The following is an 18,184-nucleotide window of genomic DNA, read 5'->3' as shown; positions in this document are numbered from 1 at the left end:
AAAAAACCTGTTAACCTTTTAACCTCTATATTACTTTCTGTCTGTAAGAATTTGCCTATTTTAGATACTTCATATACAGAGAATCATACAGAATTTATTCTCTTTCATTTCTGGATTATTTTACTTGGCATAATGTTTTATTTTATTTGTTTAAATTACTTTTATTGGAGTATAGTTGCTTTACAATGTTGTGTTAGTTTCTCCTGTACAGCAAAATGAATCACCATACATATACACATATCCTCTCCCTTTTGGACTTCCTTCCCATTCATGTCACCACAGTGCATTAAGTAGAGTTCCCTGTGCTATACAGTATGTTCTCATTAGTTGGCATAATATTTTAGAGGTTCATTAAGTTGTAGCATGTATCAGACCTTCTTTTTTTTTTTTTTTTTGCGGTACGCGGGCCTCTCACTGTTGTGGCCTCTCCCGTTGTGGAGCACAGGCTCCAGATGCACAGGCTCAGCGGCCATGGCTCACAGGCCTAGCCGCTCCATGGCATGTGGGATCTTCCCTGACCGGGGTATGAACCCGTGTCCCCTGCATCGGCAGGCGGATTCTCAACCACTGTGCCACCAGGGAAGCCCAGAACTTCATTTCTTTTTAAGGCTGAATAATATTCCACTGTATGGTTAACCCACATTTTGTTTATCCATTTCATCTATTGATGGACTTCTGGGTTGTTTCCACCTTTTAGCTATGTGAATACTGCTGCTATAAATGTTGGTGTACAAGTATCAGAGTCCCAGTTTCAATTCCTTTGAGTATATATCCAGGACTGGAATTGTTTGCTCATACATTGATTCTATACTTAACCTTTTAAAGAACTGACAAACTGTTCAGGCTACCTGAAAAAGAATTCAGAGTAATGATAGTAAAGATGATCCCAAAACCTTGGAAATGGAATGGAGAAAATACAAGAAATGTTTAACAAGGACCTAGAAGAACTAAAGAGCAAACAAACCATGATGAACAACACAATAAATGAAATTTAAAATTCTCTAGAAGGAATCAATAGCAGAATAAATGAGGCAGAAGAACAGATAAGTGACCTGGAAGATAAAATAGTGGAAATAACTACCTCAGAGCAAAATAAAGAAAAACGAATGAAAAGAATTGAGGACAGTCTCAGAGACCTCCGGGACAACATTAAACACACCAACGTTCGAATTATAGGGGTCCCAGAAGAGGAAGAGAAAAAGAAAGGGACTGAGAAAATATTTGAAGAGATTATAGTTGAAAACTTCCCTAATATGGGAAAGGAAATAGTTAATCAAGTCCAGGAAGCGCAGAGTCCCATACAGGATAAATCCAAGGAGAAACACGCCAAGACACATATTCATCAAACTATCAAAAATTAAATACAAAGAAAACATGCTAAAAGCAGCAAGGGAAAAACAACAAATAACATACAAGGGAACTCCCATAAGGTTAACAGCTGATTTCTCAGCAGAAACTACAAGCCAGAAGGGAGTGGCGTGATATACTTAAAGTGATGAAAGGGAAAAACCCTACAACCAAGAATACTCTACCCAGCAAGAATCTCATTCAGACTTGATGGAGAAATTAAAACCTTTACAGACAAGTAAAAGCTAAGAGAATTCAGCACCACCAAACCAGCTTTACAACAAATGCTAAAGGAACTTCTCTAGGCAGGAAACACAAGAGTAGGAAAAGACCTACAATAACAAACCCAAAACAATTAAGAGGGGCTTCCCTGATGGCGCAGTGGTTGAGAGTCCGCCTGCTGATGCAGGGGACACGGGTTCATGCCCCGGTCCGGGAAGATCCCACATGCTGCGGAGCGGCTAGGCCCGTGAGCCGTGGCCGCTAAGCCTGTGAATCCGGAGCCTGTGCTCCACAACGGGAGAGGCCACAACAGTGAGAGGCCCGTGTACCGCAAAAAAAAAAAAAAAAAATTAAGAAAATGGTAATAGGAACATACATATCGATAACTACCTTAAGCGTAAATAGATTAAATACTCCAACCAAAAGGCATAGATTGGCTGAATGGATACAAAGACAAGACCTGTATATATGCTGTCTGCAAGAGACCCACTTCAGACCTAGGGACACATGCAGACTGAAAGTGAGAGGTGGAAAAAGATATTCCATGCAAATGGAAATCAAAAGAAAGCTGGAGTAGCAATTCTCATATCAGACGAAATAGTCTTTAAAATAAACACTATTACAAGAGACAAAGGACACTACATAATGATCAAGGGATCGATCCAAGAAGAAGATATAACATTTGTAAATATTTGTGCACCCAACATAGAAGCACCTCAGTACATAAGGCAAATGCTTACAGCCATAAAAGGGGAAATCAACGGTAACACAATCATAATAGGGGACTTTAACACCCCACTTTCACCAATGGACAGGTCATCCAAAATGAAAATAAATAAGGAAGCACAAGCTTTAAATGATACATTAAACAAGATGGACTTAATTGATATTTATAGGTCATTCCATCCAAAAATAACAATATAGTTTCTTCTCACGTGTTCGTGGAACATTCTCCAGGATAGATCATATTGTGGGTCACAAATCAAGCCTTGGCAAATTTTCAAAAATTCAAATTGTATCAAGTATCTTTTCCAATCACAACACTATGAGACTAGGTATCAATTACAGGAAATGATCTGTAAAAAATACAAACACATGGAGGCTAAACAATACAGTACTAAATAACCAAGAGATCACTGAAGAAATCAAAGGGGAAATCAAAAAATACCAAAAGACAATGAAAACACAATGATCCAAAACCTATGGGATGCAGCAAAAGCAATTCTTAAGACGGAAGTTTATAGCAATACAGTCCTGCCTCAAGAAACAAGAAACATCTCAAACAATCCTGCTTCAAGAAATAAGAAACATCTCAAATAAACAACAGAACCTTATACCTAAAGCAATTAGAGAAAGAAGAACAAAAAACCCCAAAGTTAGCTGAAGGAAAGAAATCATTAAGATCAGATCAGAAATAAATGAAAAAGAAATGAAGGAAATGATAGCAAAGATGAGTATAACTAAAAGCTGGTTCTTTGAGAAGATAAACAAAATTGATAAACCATTAGCCAGACTCATCAAGAAAAAAACGGAGAAGACTCAAATCAATAGAATTAGAAATGAAGAAGGAGAAATAACAACTAACACTGCAGAAATACAAAGCATCATGAGAGATTACTACAAGTAATTATATGCCAATAAAATGGACACCCTGGAAGAAATGGACACATTCTTAGAAAAGCACAACCTTCGGAGCCTGAACCAGGAAGAGAGAGAAAATATAAACAAACCAATGACAAGCACTGAAATTGAGACTGATAAAAATCTTCCAGCAAACAAAAACCCAGGACCAGATGGCTTCACAGACGAATTCTATCAAACATTCAGAGAAGAGCTAACACCTATCCTTCTCAAACTCTTCCAAAATATAGTAGAGGGAGGAACACTCCCAAACTCATTCTGTGAGGCCACCATCACCCTGATACCAAAACCAGACAAAGATGTCACAAAGAAAACTGCAGGCCAATATCACTGATGAACATAGATGCAAAAATCCTCAACAAAATACTAGCAAACAGAATCCAACAGCACATTAAAAGGATCATACACCATATCAAGTGGGGTTTATCCCTGGAATGCAGGGATTCTTCAATATATGCAAGTCAATCAGTGTGATACACCATATTAACAAATTGAAGGAGAAAAACCATATGATCATCTCAATAGATGCAGAGAATGCTTTCGACAAAATTCAACACCCATTTATGATTAAAAAACCTTCAGAAAGTGGGCATAGAGGGAACTTACGTCAACATAATAAAGGCCATATATGACAAACCCACAGCCAACGTCATCCTCAATGGTGAAAAACTGAAAGCATTTCCACTAAGATCAGGAACAAGACAAGGTTGTCCACTCTCACCACTATTATTTAACATAGTTTTGGAAGTTTTAGCCACAGCAGTCAGAGAAGAAAAAGAAATAAAAGGAATCCAAATCAGAAAAGAAGAAGTAAAGCTGTCACTGTTTGCAGATGACATGATACTATACATAGAGAATCCTAAAGATGCTACCAGAAAACTACTAGAGCTAATCAGTGAATTTGGTAAAGTAGCAGGATATAAAATTAATGCACAGAAATCTATTGCATTCTTATACACTAATGATGAAAAATCTGAAAGAGAAATTAAGGAAACATTCCCATTTACCACTGCAACAAAAACAATAAAATACCTAGGAATAAACCTACCTAAGGAGACAAAAGACCTGTATGTATGCAGAAAACTAGAAGACACTGATGAAAGAAATTAAAGATGATCCAAACATGTGGAGAGATATACCACGTTCTTGGATTGGAAGAATCAACCTTGTGAAAGTGACTGTGCTACCCAAAGCATCTACAGATTCAATACAATCAATCCTTATCAAACTACCAGTGGCATTTTTCACAGAACTAGAACAAAAAATTTCACAGTTTGTATGGAAACACAAAAGACCCCGAAGAGCCAAAGCAATCTTGAGAAAGAAAAATGGAGCTGGAGGAATCAGGCTCCTGGACTTGAGACTATACTACAAAGCTACAGTCATCAAGACAGTGTGGTACTGACACAAAAACAGACATATAGATCAATGGAAGAGGATAGAAAGCCCAGAGATAAACCCACCCACATATGGTCACCTTATTTTTGATAAAGGCGGCACGAATATACAATGGAGAAGAGACAGCCTCTTCAATAAGTGGTGCTGGGAAAACTGGACAGCTACATGTAAAAGAATGAAACTAGAACACTCCCTAACACCATACACAAAAATAAAACTCAAAATGGATTAAAGACCTAAATGTAAGGCCAGACACTGTAAAACTCTTAGAGGAAAACATAGGAAGTACACTCTTTGACATAAATCACAGCAAGATCCTTTTTGGCCCACCTCCTAGAGAAATGGAATTAAAAACAAAAACAGATGGGATCTAATGAAACGTAAAAGCTTTTGCACAGCAAAGGAAACCATAAACAAGACGAAAAGACAGCCCTCAGAATGGGAGAAAATATTTGCAAATAAAGCAACTGACAAAGGATTAATCTCCAAAATTTACAAGCAACTCATGCAGCTCAATATCCAAAAAACAAACAACCTAATCCAAAAATGGACAGAAGACCTAAATAGACATTTCTCCAAAGAAGATATACAGATTAGCAACAAACACATGAAAGGATGCTCAACATCACTAATCATTAGAGAAATGCAAATCAAAACTACAATGAGGTATCACCTCCCACCAGTCAGAATGGCCATCATCAAAAAAATCTACAGGGCTTCCCTGGTGGCGCAGTGGTTGAGAGTCTGCCTGCCGATGCAGGGGACACGTGTTCATGCCCTGGTCCGGGAAGATCCCACATGCCGTGGAGCTGCTGGGCCCATGAGCCATGGCCGCTGAGCCTGCGCGTCCGGAGCCTTTGCTCCACAAAGGGAGAGGCCACAACAGTGAAAGGCCCGCGTACTGCAAAAAAAAAAAAATCTACAAACAATAAACACTGGAGAGGGTGTGGAGAAAAGGGAACCCTCTTACACTGTTGGTGGGAATGTAAAATGATAAAGCCACTATGGAGAACAGTACGGAGGTTCCTTAAAAAACTAAAAATAGAACTACCACATGACCCAGCAATCCCACTACTGGACGTATACCCTGAGAAAACCATAATTCAAAAAGAGTCATGTACCACAGTGTTCATTGCAGCTCTGTTTACAGTAGCCGGGACATGGAAGCAATGTAAGTGTCCATCGATAGATGAATGGATAAAGAAGATGTGGCACATATATACAATGGAATATTAGCCATAAAAAGAAACGAAATTATTTGTAGTGAGGTGGATGGACCTAGAGTCTGTCATACAGAGTGAAGTCAGTCAGAAAGAGGAAAACAAATACCGTACACTAACACATACATATGAAATCTAAAAAAAAAAAAATTTGTTCTGAAGAACCTAGGGGCAAGCCAGGAATAAAGACACAGACGTAGAGAATGGACTTGAGGACATGAGGAGGGGGAAGGGTAAGCTGGGTCGAAGTGAGAGAGTGGCATGGGCTACCAAATGTAAAATTGGTAGCTAGTGGGAAGCAGCTGCATAGCACAGGGAGATCAGCTCCATGCTTTGTGACCACCTAGAGGGGTGGGATAGGGAGGGTGGGAGGGAGACGCAAGAGGGAGGAGATGTGGGGATATATGTATATGTATGGCTGATTCACTTTGTTATAAAGCCAAAACTAACACACCATTGTAGAGCAATTATACTCCACTAAAGATGTTAAAAAATAAAGGGAAAAAGAAAGAAAGAACTGCCAAACTGTTTTCCATAGCCACTGCACCATTTCACATTCCCACCAGAAGTTTACAATGTTTTAGTTTTCTCCGTATCCTTGTCAGCTCTTATTTTCTGGTTTGTCTGTTTGTTTATAACAGCCATTCTGGTGGGGGTGAAGTGGTACCTCATGCTTGTAATTTGCATTCCCTTTATGATGTTGTGTATCTTATGTGGTTATTAGCCATTTATCTTCTTTGAAGAAAACTGTGGCAGTAACTGGAATTCGAGGATGATGATATTGACCTTCAGAGGTTTTTTTTTTTTTTTTTTTTTAATGACAGTGCTTATTGAGATGAGTCATAGCTGAACTTAGGACCATGTGCTTTTTACTTTTAGTTCTTAACTCCAGGGGTAGAGACTTTTCAGGTCCCAACACAAAACAAGTGTCATTTTCTAGTGACCCGCCCCTTGGTGGCTCTAGACTCATCTCTGCCTCCCTGGTCCCACAAGACTGTCAAGTTCACCATCAGCCTCTCAGCCTTCCCTTTGGATCCAAGAAGTCTCCAGGAGAAAAGCAACCCAAAATATTGGACACCTCCCTGTACCACTGTCCCCCCAGGTTGCTGGTACAGTCATTTTTTACTATCTTGTTGGCTCTTAATGCCTAGAAAGAGCTCTGAGTTTTCTGGTAATCCTTCCTAGGAGAATTAGTCTATATTACCTAGTCTACCATTAATAGGAGGGCAAGTTTTATTTTTCATGGAAATAATAATTTTTTATTGTCAAGTGCCTGTTTCATTGGCTTACTTAATACTTATTCAATAACATCATTACTATAAGGAGTATAAATAGCATACATAGGTAAGGAACAAACACTAGATGTTTGCTACTATATAACCCAGTTGTTGAGACTAGAATAAATAAGGGAGTGGCCTACCTACTTAGTGGTTGGTTTAGGGTGGCAGTGGGGGTGAGGGGTGGGGAGGCGGGTTGTTTGGTGGGGTTTTTTTGTTTTGCTTTGTTTTTGTTTTTTTTGTATGTACTGCACACCATGCGGGATCTTAGTTCCCCAACCAGGGATCAAACCCACGAAGTGGAAACGTGCATTGCTAACCACTGGACCTCCAGGGAATTCCCAGTGGTTGGTTTTTCTAAAAGAGGGAATGGAGTGCATTAGGTAATCCAGTGACTTTTTAAGTGGAGGTTGATTAAGATCTCTTATATGGTTTTTCTACTTAAAGCTGGTAAACTGTAGAGGTTGTTGCCTTAAATAAACCTAGTGTACACAAACTTGAACTTTTTAGGTATTCATGGTCATTTCCATCATTGGATATCAGGGGATTCTACCCCTCTTTCTTGTCTTTTTTTTAAAGAAACCTTTCTCATTTAATCAACAAACATCTATCCTATTTTCCTTCAAGGCAGCGTGCCAAGTTCTATGCAGGAGCAGTCATAAATCCTGACTGCCAAAAAAGAAAAAGTATTTAATGAGAGAAAAGACATGTAGAGTTCAAAAAGGGAAGAGTATTTTCTAGGGGATTTCCTACTTGGTTTTGATGTGCTTAGCTTATTCTTCCAAACACCAGAGTGTAATATATTTGAGACCTTGTGTTCTGGTTATATATTTATGGGATAAGTTGGTGAATTGAACTTGTTAGGTCAATTTTAGATATATATGAATTGAATAAGAGTGCCCCTTTCCACTCAAGGTTTTAAGATAGTCTTTGATGTAATTATGTGTGCCTGAGTTCTTTCTTTTTTTTCTTTTGGTCTCTGTTTATAGGAAGAGCATTAAGAAGTTGGTTTTGAAAAACCTTAACAATAACAATCTCTTCTCTCCTGTTAATCGTGATTCAGAAGATCTAGCTTCACCATCTGATTATCCAGAAAATGGAGAGAGGTAAACTGAATTCTCATTTGGGTTACTTCTGGTAGAGGGCCTTGTGCTCATTTAGAAAAGATTCTGAGGGGCTTCCCTGGTGGCGCAGTGGTTGAGAGTCCGCCTGCCGATGCAGGGGACACAGGTTCGTGCCCCGGTCTGGGAAGATCCCACATGCCGCAGAGCAGCTGGGCCCGTGAGCCATGGCTGCTGAGCCTGCGCGTCCGGAGCCTGTGCTCCGCAACGGGAGAGGCCACAACAGTGAGAGGCCCACGTACTGCAAAAAAAAAAAAAAAGAAAAAGAAAAGAAAAGATTCTGAGCTTAGAATTTATTCATTCTATGAAATTTTATGAAGTTAGAAGTATTGGTTTGGCCAAAAAGTTCGTTCGGATTTTCCATACCATCTTACAGAAAAATCCAAACGAACTTTTTGGCCAACCCAATATTACAGCATATGAGCATCTAGAAGTTATGTTGTTTTGTTGCTTCTTGAGTACTTTAGACCTTAAAATTATTTTTCTGATTCAGTTCTGCAAAACTATTTTGGTATCCATGTATGTCATTTTGGATGGGGTTGTTAAAGTGATACACAGTCACTGTAACCAAACCAAAAAAATAAAAAAGTATAGAAATATATAAAGGAGGAAGTACAAGTGTATACACTGATTCTTAAGAGTTCAGTATATATTCTTACAGTTTAAAAATTTATTTATAAATATATTCTTATATATTGTAGAGTTTATGCATGAAATAATATTCTGTAACCTGCTTATTTCCATTTACTGTAAACACCTTTCCGTATCAATATGAATAACCTGCCTCCTCTTTTTAAATGAGTCTGTAACCATTATTGTAAATGTAAGGTAATTCAATCAGTTCTCTATTAGAGGACATTTAGATTATTTTGGTATTCCTATATTCAAAATAATGCTTCAATGAAAAATCCTTGTATATATGTCTTTGCCCTCCTGTTTTTTTTCTCTTTGGATAAAATTTTAGTTTGAGTTTTCATAAATGAATCATTAATACCTTATTGATTATAATATCAAAATTTTTAAATTTTCAGTTTTTTATTTTGAAATTCACCACTGATATTTGACCCCACATAGTAGACACCCCCCTTCCCCCTTTTTAACTAAATATTGTGATGCTCAGATTCGTTCATTCATGAAAATAGGTCAGTTAAAGCCGTGGAATCTACAGCCAGATTTCCTGGGTTACAATCCCAACTCTAGCACTTACAGCTTTGTGACCTTGGCAAGTTATTTTTCTGTGTCCGAGTTTTCTGTAAAATACAGAGAATGATAGCCTATTTTACAGGTTTACCGTAAGTATTAAGTGAATTTTTAATACATGGAATTACCTAGAACAGCACCAGATGCTAGTAAAAGCCTAGCAATGTTTGATTGTTACCATTTTACTATTTCTACTCAAGGGACTAAGATAGTATTTATTTTCTCCCTTTTCAGATTCAGTTTTCTGAGCAAACCAGTCGATGAAAACCATCAGCAGGATGGAGATGATGATTCTCTTGTGTCACGTTTTTATACTAACCCTATTGCCAAACCCATTCCTCAAACCCCAGAGAGTGCTGGAAATAAACATAACAGCAGCAACAGTGTGGATGATACCATTGTTGCATTAAACATGCGTGCTGCCTTGCGAAATGGGCTGGAAGGAAGCAGTGAAGAGGCCTCTTTTCATGAGGAGTCACTGCAGGATGACCGAGAAGAAATAGAAAATAATACTTACCATATGCATCCAGCAGGTCAGATTCAGATTGGCACTTGAGTAATCTCCTACCAGTCATATGAGACCTCTTGTTTGTCACTGATTTTCAACATAATAGAAGTCAGCTATCTGAACTCCTAAATGTTTTTTATTGCATTTTATGGAAGTTAACACTTAAACACTTCTCACTGATGCTTTGGTTGATTTGGAATTCACTTTTTTTTGTACCTTTGGAGTAGTTAAAATTCATTTTATTAATTATCCTGATATAGTTTAAATATCCCAAATTTTGTATCCAGAGAGACTATCCTCATAATTTTTCCTAGCTTTATAAACTCACATATTGTTTATTAGTTTTTTACTTAAAATTATAGCAGTATTATCATATGAGATTTTTGAGATTTGAGTTAGACCATGCCTGACTAGAATAGGCATTCAAATGTTAGTGGTTGCTATGGTTATTATCACCTCAGTTCTGTGCTTTTCTTTTTTGTCCCCAACAGTGAACTGATTAGTTTTTCCACACTAATCCATGAAACAGTATAAACTACAAGATTGAAGTATCTTGATGGGATGCTTAAAGTTTGCCTTTTTTCTCTGTTGACTTAACATCTCATTTGGGTTTTGACAAATGTCATTACATTCCCTCTTCCCCCCTTTTAACTGAGGTACAATTTACATATAGTGAAGTACACAGATCTTGTGTTCATTTCAATGCATTTTGACATATATATATACTCAATCAAGAGATAGAGCATTTCTTTCACCCTGGAAAGTTCTTTTGTGTCCCCATCTCAAGAAGTCAACCACAGTCTCGTTTCTGTCACACAGATTAGTTTTGCCTAGTCTTTTTTTTTTTTTTAGTTTAGTTTAAAGTTTGTCTTGATGTGTCTGTAAACTTGTTCTATATCTAAATTATCTTATTGCCTTCATATATATCTTTGGTCACTTGGTGCCCTAAGGAAACAAATTTATACTTTCACATTAAGAATCCTATGTTATCTGTATTTGTGTTTAGACATCTACTACTGCATCTTAAATATCCAGTCTAGATTTTTTTTTATTTCTAGTTTTCTCACTGACCTTTTTTGCCACCTCCCAATTTAAAATTCCATGCTCAAGGACACTTTAACAACCCTCTAAAACTTGCCCATAGAGAAGCAAGTTAAGCATGTGAGTGGGCATTGCTGGAGGCTGGAATTTGATCTTATATTGGCCTTAAACTCTTCCTCTCAGAGAGCGAGTTAGCCTGATCTCTTCCTATAAATGGAACAAGGAGTGACTAGAACAAGCATACCCATGCTATATTTTCTTTGATTTCTTCAGAAATCTGCCTAGTTAGCACTTTTTAAAATAACATCAATGTAGTCCTTTAAGTTTCCATTTGACTGTGGGACTTTCTCATGTAGGATTTTTCATCTTGATTTTAGCTCTCAATTTGAGGATGTAAATTTGAAAGATACAAGAGGTTTATAGAAGGCAATAACATGTAAAACTAAAAGCATTGGTTTTGGAGTTTTAGCTCCACCTCTAATCCACCGAATTACCACATAAGCCAAAAACCTGGGTTTGGACATCTTCCATGTGTAAAATAAAAGAAAAAAATAAGTCTTTCCCAGAATGTATTCTATGGAATGCCTTTCATAGTGCAAGTATGTTAATAGGTGTCATATGAAAAGGAAGTTCTGTGGTTAAATAAGTCTTGGAAACACTGGATTAAGTAAATAGATGTCATTGTTTTGTGAGTTTTCAGAACCTGTAATATACTATCTTGTGCATGTTCTCCAAACTTACTTAACCATGAGGTTTTTTAAAAAAACACTTGGTTTCTCTTACGAATAGTGTTTCTTAGAAAAGCAGATTGAAAAAAAAAAAACTAGCTTGGAAAAATGCTTTATTCCTATATATTTTCTCTTTTTATAATAATTTACTGATTATTTCAGGTAATTTTTAAAATTATCCATTCTGTAGAAAAATTTTAAAAAGGAAAAAGTGAAATAAATATTACTGAAAATTCCTCTACCTGAGGTCAGTCACAACTGGTATTTTCTGTTTCTTTTGTCATAGGCATCGTTCTCACTAAGGTTGGCTACTATACTATTCCATCCATGGATGACCTAGCTAAAATTACCAATGAAAAAGGAGAGTGCATTGTCTCTGACTTCACTATTGGTCGTAAAGGTGAGTGTGAATTTAAGAGTTAGTAGTGTATAAGCCAGAGATCTTCACTTTATTTTTGTAATTAAGTAAAGGAAGCTCTTGATAGCTAAATTTGTTTTTTACCTACATTTGGACCCACCTTGGCCTGAATAGACACTTTGATTGACAAGTAACCAAAAAGACTAGAACTTTGTAACAGTCTTTACAAAGACTGTAAGTATTTAGTAAGTATTTGGCTCATTGCAATTTTCTACAATTAAAATACTGTAAACAGCAAGAAATACTAAGTGAGAAAATTAATAGTTGACAAGAGATGGGTAATATTTAGGTTCAACTTCATAGTATTAAGTTATTACAGATAAAATTTTCTTGGGGAAAAATCTCATCTTTCTGTATTAAAAGAAGGGCTCAAGTATTTTAATTCATACTGCAGGCTAGGTGTTAAGGGTTGTTTATGTAGCAGCCGTACAGATATTTGGGGAGAGATTTTAAAAGGCTATTTTGAGGATAATGTTAAGTGCTGTAAAAATGCACATGTTAAATCAGATAAATGTATTTGATGTCACCTTCTAATACATATTATCGATGAAATAACCCATTCAAGGAATTGCTGGGTGATTTAGAATATTGATTAATGTTTAAAGCTGCTTGCTCCTTCTGATTATATAATCACTAGAAGTATGAAATGGGTATTTGCCCTCTGTACAGGATGAGTTTTTAACTGTTTGCTCTGATTTATAGGTTATGGTTCAATCTATTTTGAAGGAGATGTGAATTTGACAAATCTAAATTTAGATGACATTGTGCATATCCGAAGGAAAGAAGTGATTGTCTACTTAGATGATAACCAAAAACCACCTGTGGGTGAAGGGCTAAATAGGTATGAATTTATTTACATATTTAAAAAATAATCAGCTAAATCACAATTTTTTCTGTTAACACAAATGTATTCATATTATATACATTTTTTTTGCAACTTGTCCCTTTGACTTACTATAGTGTGTGTGATTATTGTTTCTCTACTTTCATTTAAAAGTATAGGGGCTTCCCTGGTGGCGCAGTGGTTGAGGGTCCGCCTGCCAATGCAGGGGACACGGGTTCGTGCCCCCGTCTGGGAAGATCCCACATGCCGCGGAGCGGCTCGGCCCATGAGCTATGGCCCCTGAGCCTGCGCATCCGGAGCCTATGCTCCACAACAGGAGAGGCCCCAACAATGAGAGGCCCACGTACTGCAAAAAAAAAGAAAAAAATATATATATAGTGATAAAGAAATGCTATAGTATGACTTTTTTGACTTCTTTTCCCTAATATCATCAGGTCCAATTGGTTAGTTTCCAAAAACTTTTGGGAAACGCTTTTTTTTGGGGGCCACACTGCGTACCATGTGGCATCTTAGTTCCCCAACCAGGGATCGAACCCTTGCCCTCTGCAGTGGAAGCACAGATTCTTAACCACTGGACTGCCAGGAAGTCCCGGAAAATGCTTTTTAATACTATTTTTTTCTTGTTTCTGCTGTGACTGTGCTTAACTCTTTCTCTATATTTTAGTGTGAGATACTAGCTTCTAATATGGTCCACGTGAAAGGGCCATAATTAAAGTCATTTATGTTCACAACCCACTGATATTGAATCATGAAGAAATAGAAGCTCTGGGACTTCCCTGGTGGTGCAGTGGTTAAGAATCTGCCTGCCAGTGCGGGGGACACGGGTTCAAGCCTGGTCTGGGAAGATCCCATGTGCTAAGCAACTAAGCCTGTGCACCACAACTACTGAGCCTGCGCTCTAGAGCCCGTGAGCCACAACTACCAAGCCTGAGTGCCACAACTACTGAAGCCCACGTGCCTGGAGCACGTGCTCCACAACAGGAGAAGCCACCTTAATGAGAGCCCCGCGCACCACAACGAGGAGTGGCCCCCACTTGCCACAACTAGAGAAAGTCCGCACGCGGCAATGAAGATCCAACACAGCCAAAAAATAAATAAATTTATAAATAATAATAAAAACAAAGAAATAGAAGCTCTGAACAGCCCTGTAACTAATAAGGAAATTGAATTAGTAGTCAATGCGCCCTGCCCTGGTGCCCGCTTCACCCAAGCACTGGACCAGATGGCTTCACTGGTGAATTATACCAAACATTTAAAGAAGAATTTACACCATTCTCCTCAAACTCTTCCCAAAAATTGAGGGAACACTTTTTAATTCTTTGAGGCAAGCATTACCCTGACTCCAAAGCTAAACAAAGATGCTACAAGAAAAGAAAACTACAGACCAAAATATCTTTAATAAATATTGATGTAAATATCCTCAACAGAATACTAGCAGACAGAATTCAACACTGCATTGATTGGATTACACGCCATGACCAAATGGGATTTATTTCTGGAATGCACAGATGGCTTAACATACAAAAATTGATGAATGTCATGCATAACACTTACAAAGGAAGAAAACCACATGATCATCTTGGTGCAGAAAAAGCCCTAGACAGAATTCAACACCTTTTCATTATAAAGACACTCAGCAAAATAAAGATAGAAGGAAACTACCTCAGCATAAAAAGGCCATATTTGATAAACCCACAGTGAACATCATACTCAGTAGTGAAAGACTGAGAGCTTTTCTTCTAAGATGAGGAACAAGACAAGGATGCTTGCTTTTGCCACTGCCGGAAGTCCGGGCCAAAGCAATTAAACAAGAAAAAGAAATAAAAGACATTCAAATTGAAAAGAAAGTAACATTATCTCTGTTCACAGATGATGTGATCTTTTTTTTTTTTTTAATTTTTACTTATTTTTTTGGCCGTGCCATGCGGCATGTGGGATCTTAGTTTCTTAACCAGGGATCAAACCCATGCCCGCTGCAGTGGAAGTGTGGAGTCTTAACCTCTGGGATGCTAGGGAAGTCCCAGATAATGTGATCTTATATGTAGAAAGCCTAAAGATTCTACAAAAAACTTTACAGCTAATAAACAAATTTAGTAAGGTAGCAAGGTACAAAATCAACATGCAAAAAACAGTTGAGTTTCTGTACGCTGACAATAATCTGAAAAGGAAGTTAAGACAGTTTCATTTACAGTAGCGTCAAGAAGAATAAAATACTTAGGAATAAACTTAACCAAGGAGGCAAAAGACTTGTACACTGAAAACTACAAAACACTGCTGAGAGAAATTAAAGAAGACATATAAATGAATAGATATCCCATGTTCATTGATAGGAAGACTTAAAATTGTTAAGATATCCATACTACCCAAAGCAGTCTACTGATTTAATGCAATCCCTATCAAAATCCCAACTGCATCTTTTGCAGAAATAGAAAAAATGATCCTAAAACATATGGAATCTCAAGGGTACCATGAATAACCAGACTAATCTTGAAAAATAACAGAGCTGGAGGACTCACACTTCCTGACTTGAAAAACAAAGCTACAGTAACCAAAACAGTGTGTTACTGGCATAAAGACAGACATATAGAGTAATGGAACAGAATAGAGAGCCCACACATATATGGTTAAATGGTGACAGGGTTGCCAAGACCATGCAATGGAGAAAGAACAATCTCTTCAGCAAATGGTTTTGGGAACACTGGATATCCACAACAGAAGAATGAAGTTGTACCCTTACCTTATGCCATAAATAAAAATGAACTCAAAATTGATCAAAGACCTAAAACATAAGACTTAAAACTATAAAACTCTTAGAATATGTTTCACAACATATATGGCAAAGATTTCCTGGGTACGACATTGAATGCATAGGCAACAAATAGTAAAAATAAATAAACTGGACTACACCAAAATTTAAAACTTCTGTACATCAAAGGGCATAATCAACAGAATGAAAAGCCAGCAAATCATATATCTAATAAGGGGTTAATATCCAGAATATGGGGCTTCCCTGGTGGCGCAGTGGGTTGAGAATCTGCCTGCCAATGCAGAGGACACGGGTTTGAGCCCTGGTCTGGGAAGATCCCACGTGCCGTGGAGCAACTGGGCCCGTGAGCCACAGTTACTGAGCACGCGCCTCTGGAGCCTGTGCTCCACAACAAAAGAGGCTGCGATAGTGAGAGGACCGTGCACTGCGATGAAGAGTGGCCCCCGCTTGCCACAAGTAGAGAAAGCCCTCGCACAGAAACGAAGACCCAACACAGCCATAAATAAATTCATTAATTAATTTTAAAAATATATCCAGAATATGAAGAACTTCTGTAGCTCAACCATTTAAAAAAAATCTAATTAAAAATGGGCAAAGGACTTGAATACATGATTCTCCAAATACAATAAACAAGTGGCCAACAAGCATATGAAAAGATGCTCAACATTGATAATAATTAGGGAAATGCAAATCAAAACCACAGTGAGGGGCTTCCCTGGTGGCACAGTAGTTGAGAGTCTGCCTGCCATTGCAGGGGACCCAGGTTCGTGCCCCAGTCCAGGAAGATCCCACATGTCGCGGAGTGGCTGGGCCCGTGAGCCATGGCCGCTGAGCCTGCGCGTCCGGAGCCTGTGCTCCGCAACGGGAGAGGCCACAACAGTGAGAGGCCCGCGTACTGCAAAAAAAAAAAAACACACACAGTGAGTTATCACACCGCTTAGGAGGTTACTTTAAAAGAAAAATAGCATGTTTTTGCAAGAGTGTGGAGAAATTAGAACCTTTGTGTATTGTTGGTGGGAATGTAAAATGTGGTGCAGCTGCTATGGGAAAGAGTATATGGTGGTTCCTCAAAAAATTAAAAATGAACCAGCAATTCTACTTCTGAGTATACATCCAAAAGAATTGAAAAATAGAGTCTTGAAAAAATATGTACACACCCATATTCATAGCAGCACCGTTCATAATAGCCAAACGGGAGAAAAAACCCAAGTGTCTGTGAATAAACAAAATGTATGTACACACAGTGGAATATTATTTAGCCTTAAAAAGGAAGGAAACTTTGACACATGCTGCGGAACAGATGAACCTTCAGGACATTATACTAAGTGAAATACGCCAGTTGCTTGCAGAAAGACAAATAATGTATGGGTCAACTTATTTGAGGCATGTAGAGAGTCAGATTCATAGAAACAGACAGTAGAATGGTGATGATAACTTTTGTTATACCTTTTTAACCACAATAAAAATTAGTGTTAAAAAAAGTCATCTGTTATTATGTGGTAATCACTGTACTAAATGCAAGGCATACTGGATGAATAGGACACAGTCCTTGATCTCAAATATTGCTGTTAGAAGGATTACATTACCATTATTATCATCAATTCACACTCATTATTTAATGGTTAATACTGTGATGTTCCTAATACCTCACTCTGCAGGCATTCATTGTTAATGGTAGTTGCTGCTATTACTACTGTTGTTGTTATGTACAATAGCACTTTGAGACCTTCACTAAGACTTAGGTCTTTGCACTGGACTGTTAACACTGGACTTGGTCGAGGATGCATAGCTTAAGTGTTACTAAAATCAGACTGGGGACCCTGGTGGCACAGTGCTTAAGAATCTGCCTGCCGCAGTGGTTAAGAATCTGCCTGCCAATGTAGGGGACACGGGTTCAAGCCCTGGCCCAGGAAGATCCCACATGCTGTGGAGCAACTAAGCCCGTGCGCCACAACTACTGAAGCCCGTGCTCCGCAACAAGAGAAGTCACCGCAACGAGAAGCCTGTGCACCACAACGAGAAGCCTGCGCACCACAACTAAGAGTAGCCCCCACTCACCGCAACTAGAGGAAGCTCACGCACAGCAACGAAGACCCAACACAGACAATCAATCAATCAATCAATAAGAGAGAATCCGCCTGCCAGTGTGGGTGATACGGGTTCAATCCCTGATCCAGGAACATCCCACATGCCACAGAGCAACTAAGCCCGTGTGCCACAACTACTGAGCCCATGTGCTGCAACTACTGAAGCCCGCGTGCCTAGAGCCCATGCTCTGCAGCAAGAGAAGCCACCGCAGCAAAGAGTAGCCCCCGCTCACCGCAACTAGAGGAAGCCCCAGCACAGCAACGAAGAACCAATGCAGGCTCCTCCCCCCGCCCCCCATCCACAAAAAAAAAATCGGATTGGAGGGGCTTCCCTGGTGGCGCAACGGTTGAGAATCCGCCTGCCA

The 18,184-nt window shown here is 38.5% G+C and overlaps 1 protein-coding gene across 12 annotated transcripts in view; it reads left to right on the top strand.

Annotated features, from left to right (window-relative positions):
- NUP98 (nucleoporin 98 and 96 precursor) overlaps nt 1-18,184 on the top strand; it is a 105,515-nt gene that overhangs the window by 55,463 nt on the left and 31,868 nt on the right. For all 12 annotated transcript variants that reach the window (XM_060105619.1, XM_060105622.1, XM_060105623.1 and 9 more), the window contains 4 exons: nt 8,095-8,211; nt 9,661-9,959; nt 11,990-12,103; nt 12,824-12,962. In XM_060105619.1, coding sequence (XP_059961602.1) covers nt 8,095-8,211; nt 9,661-9,959; nt 11,990-12,103; nt 12,824-12,962 — 669 coding nt within the window. The remainder of the gene's footprint in view (nt 1-8,094; nt 8,212-9,660; nt 9,960-11,989; nt 12,104-12,823; nt 12,963-18,184) is intronic.

This window comes from Mesoplodon densirostris, chromosome 7, assembly GCF_025265405.1.
Source record: "Mesoplodon densirostris isolate mMesDen1 chromosome 7, mMesDen1 primary haplotype, whole genome shotgun sequence".
Taxonomy (NCBI): domain Eukaryota; kingdom Metazoa; phylum Chordata; class Mammalia; order Artiodactyla; family Ziphiidae; genus Mesoplodon; species Mesoplodon densirostris.
The sequence above is the reverse complement of the archived record's forward strand: the minus strand, read 5'-3'. Positions and strand labels throughout refer to the sequence as shown.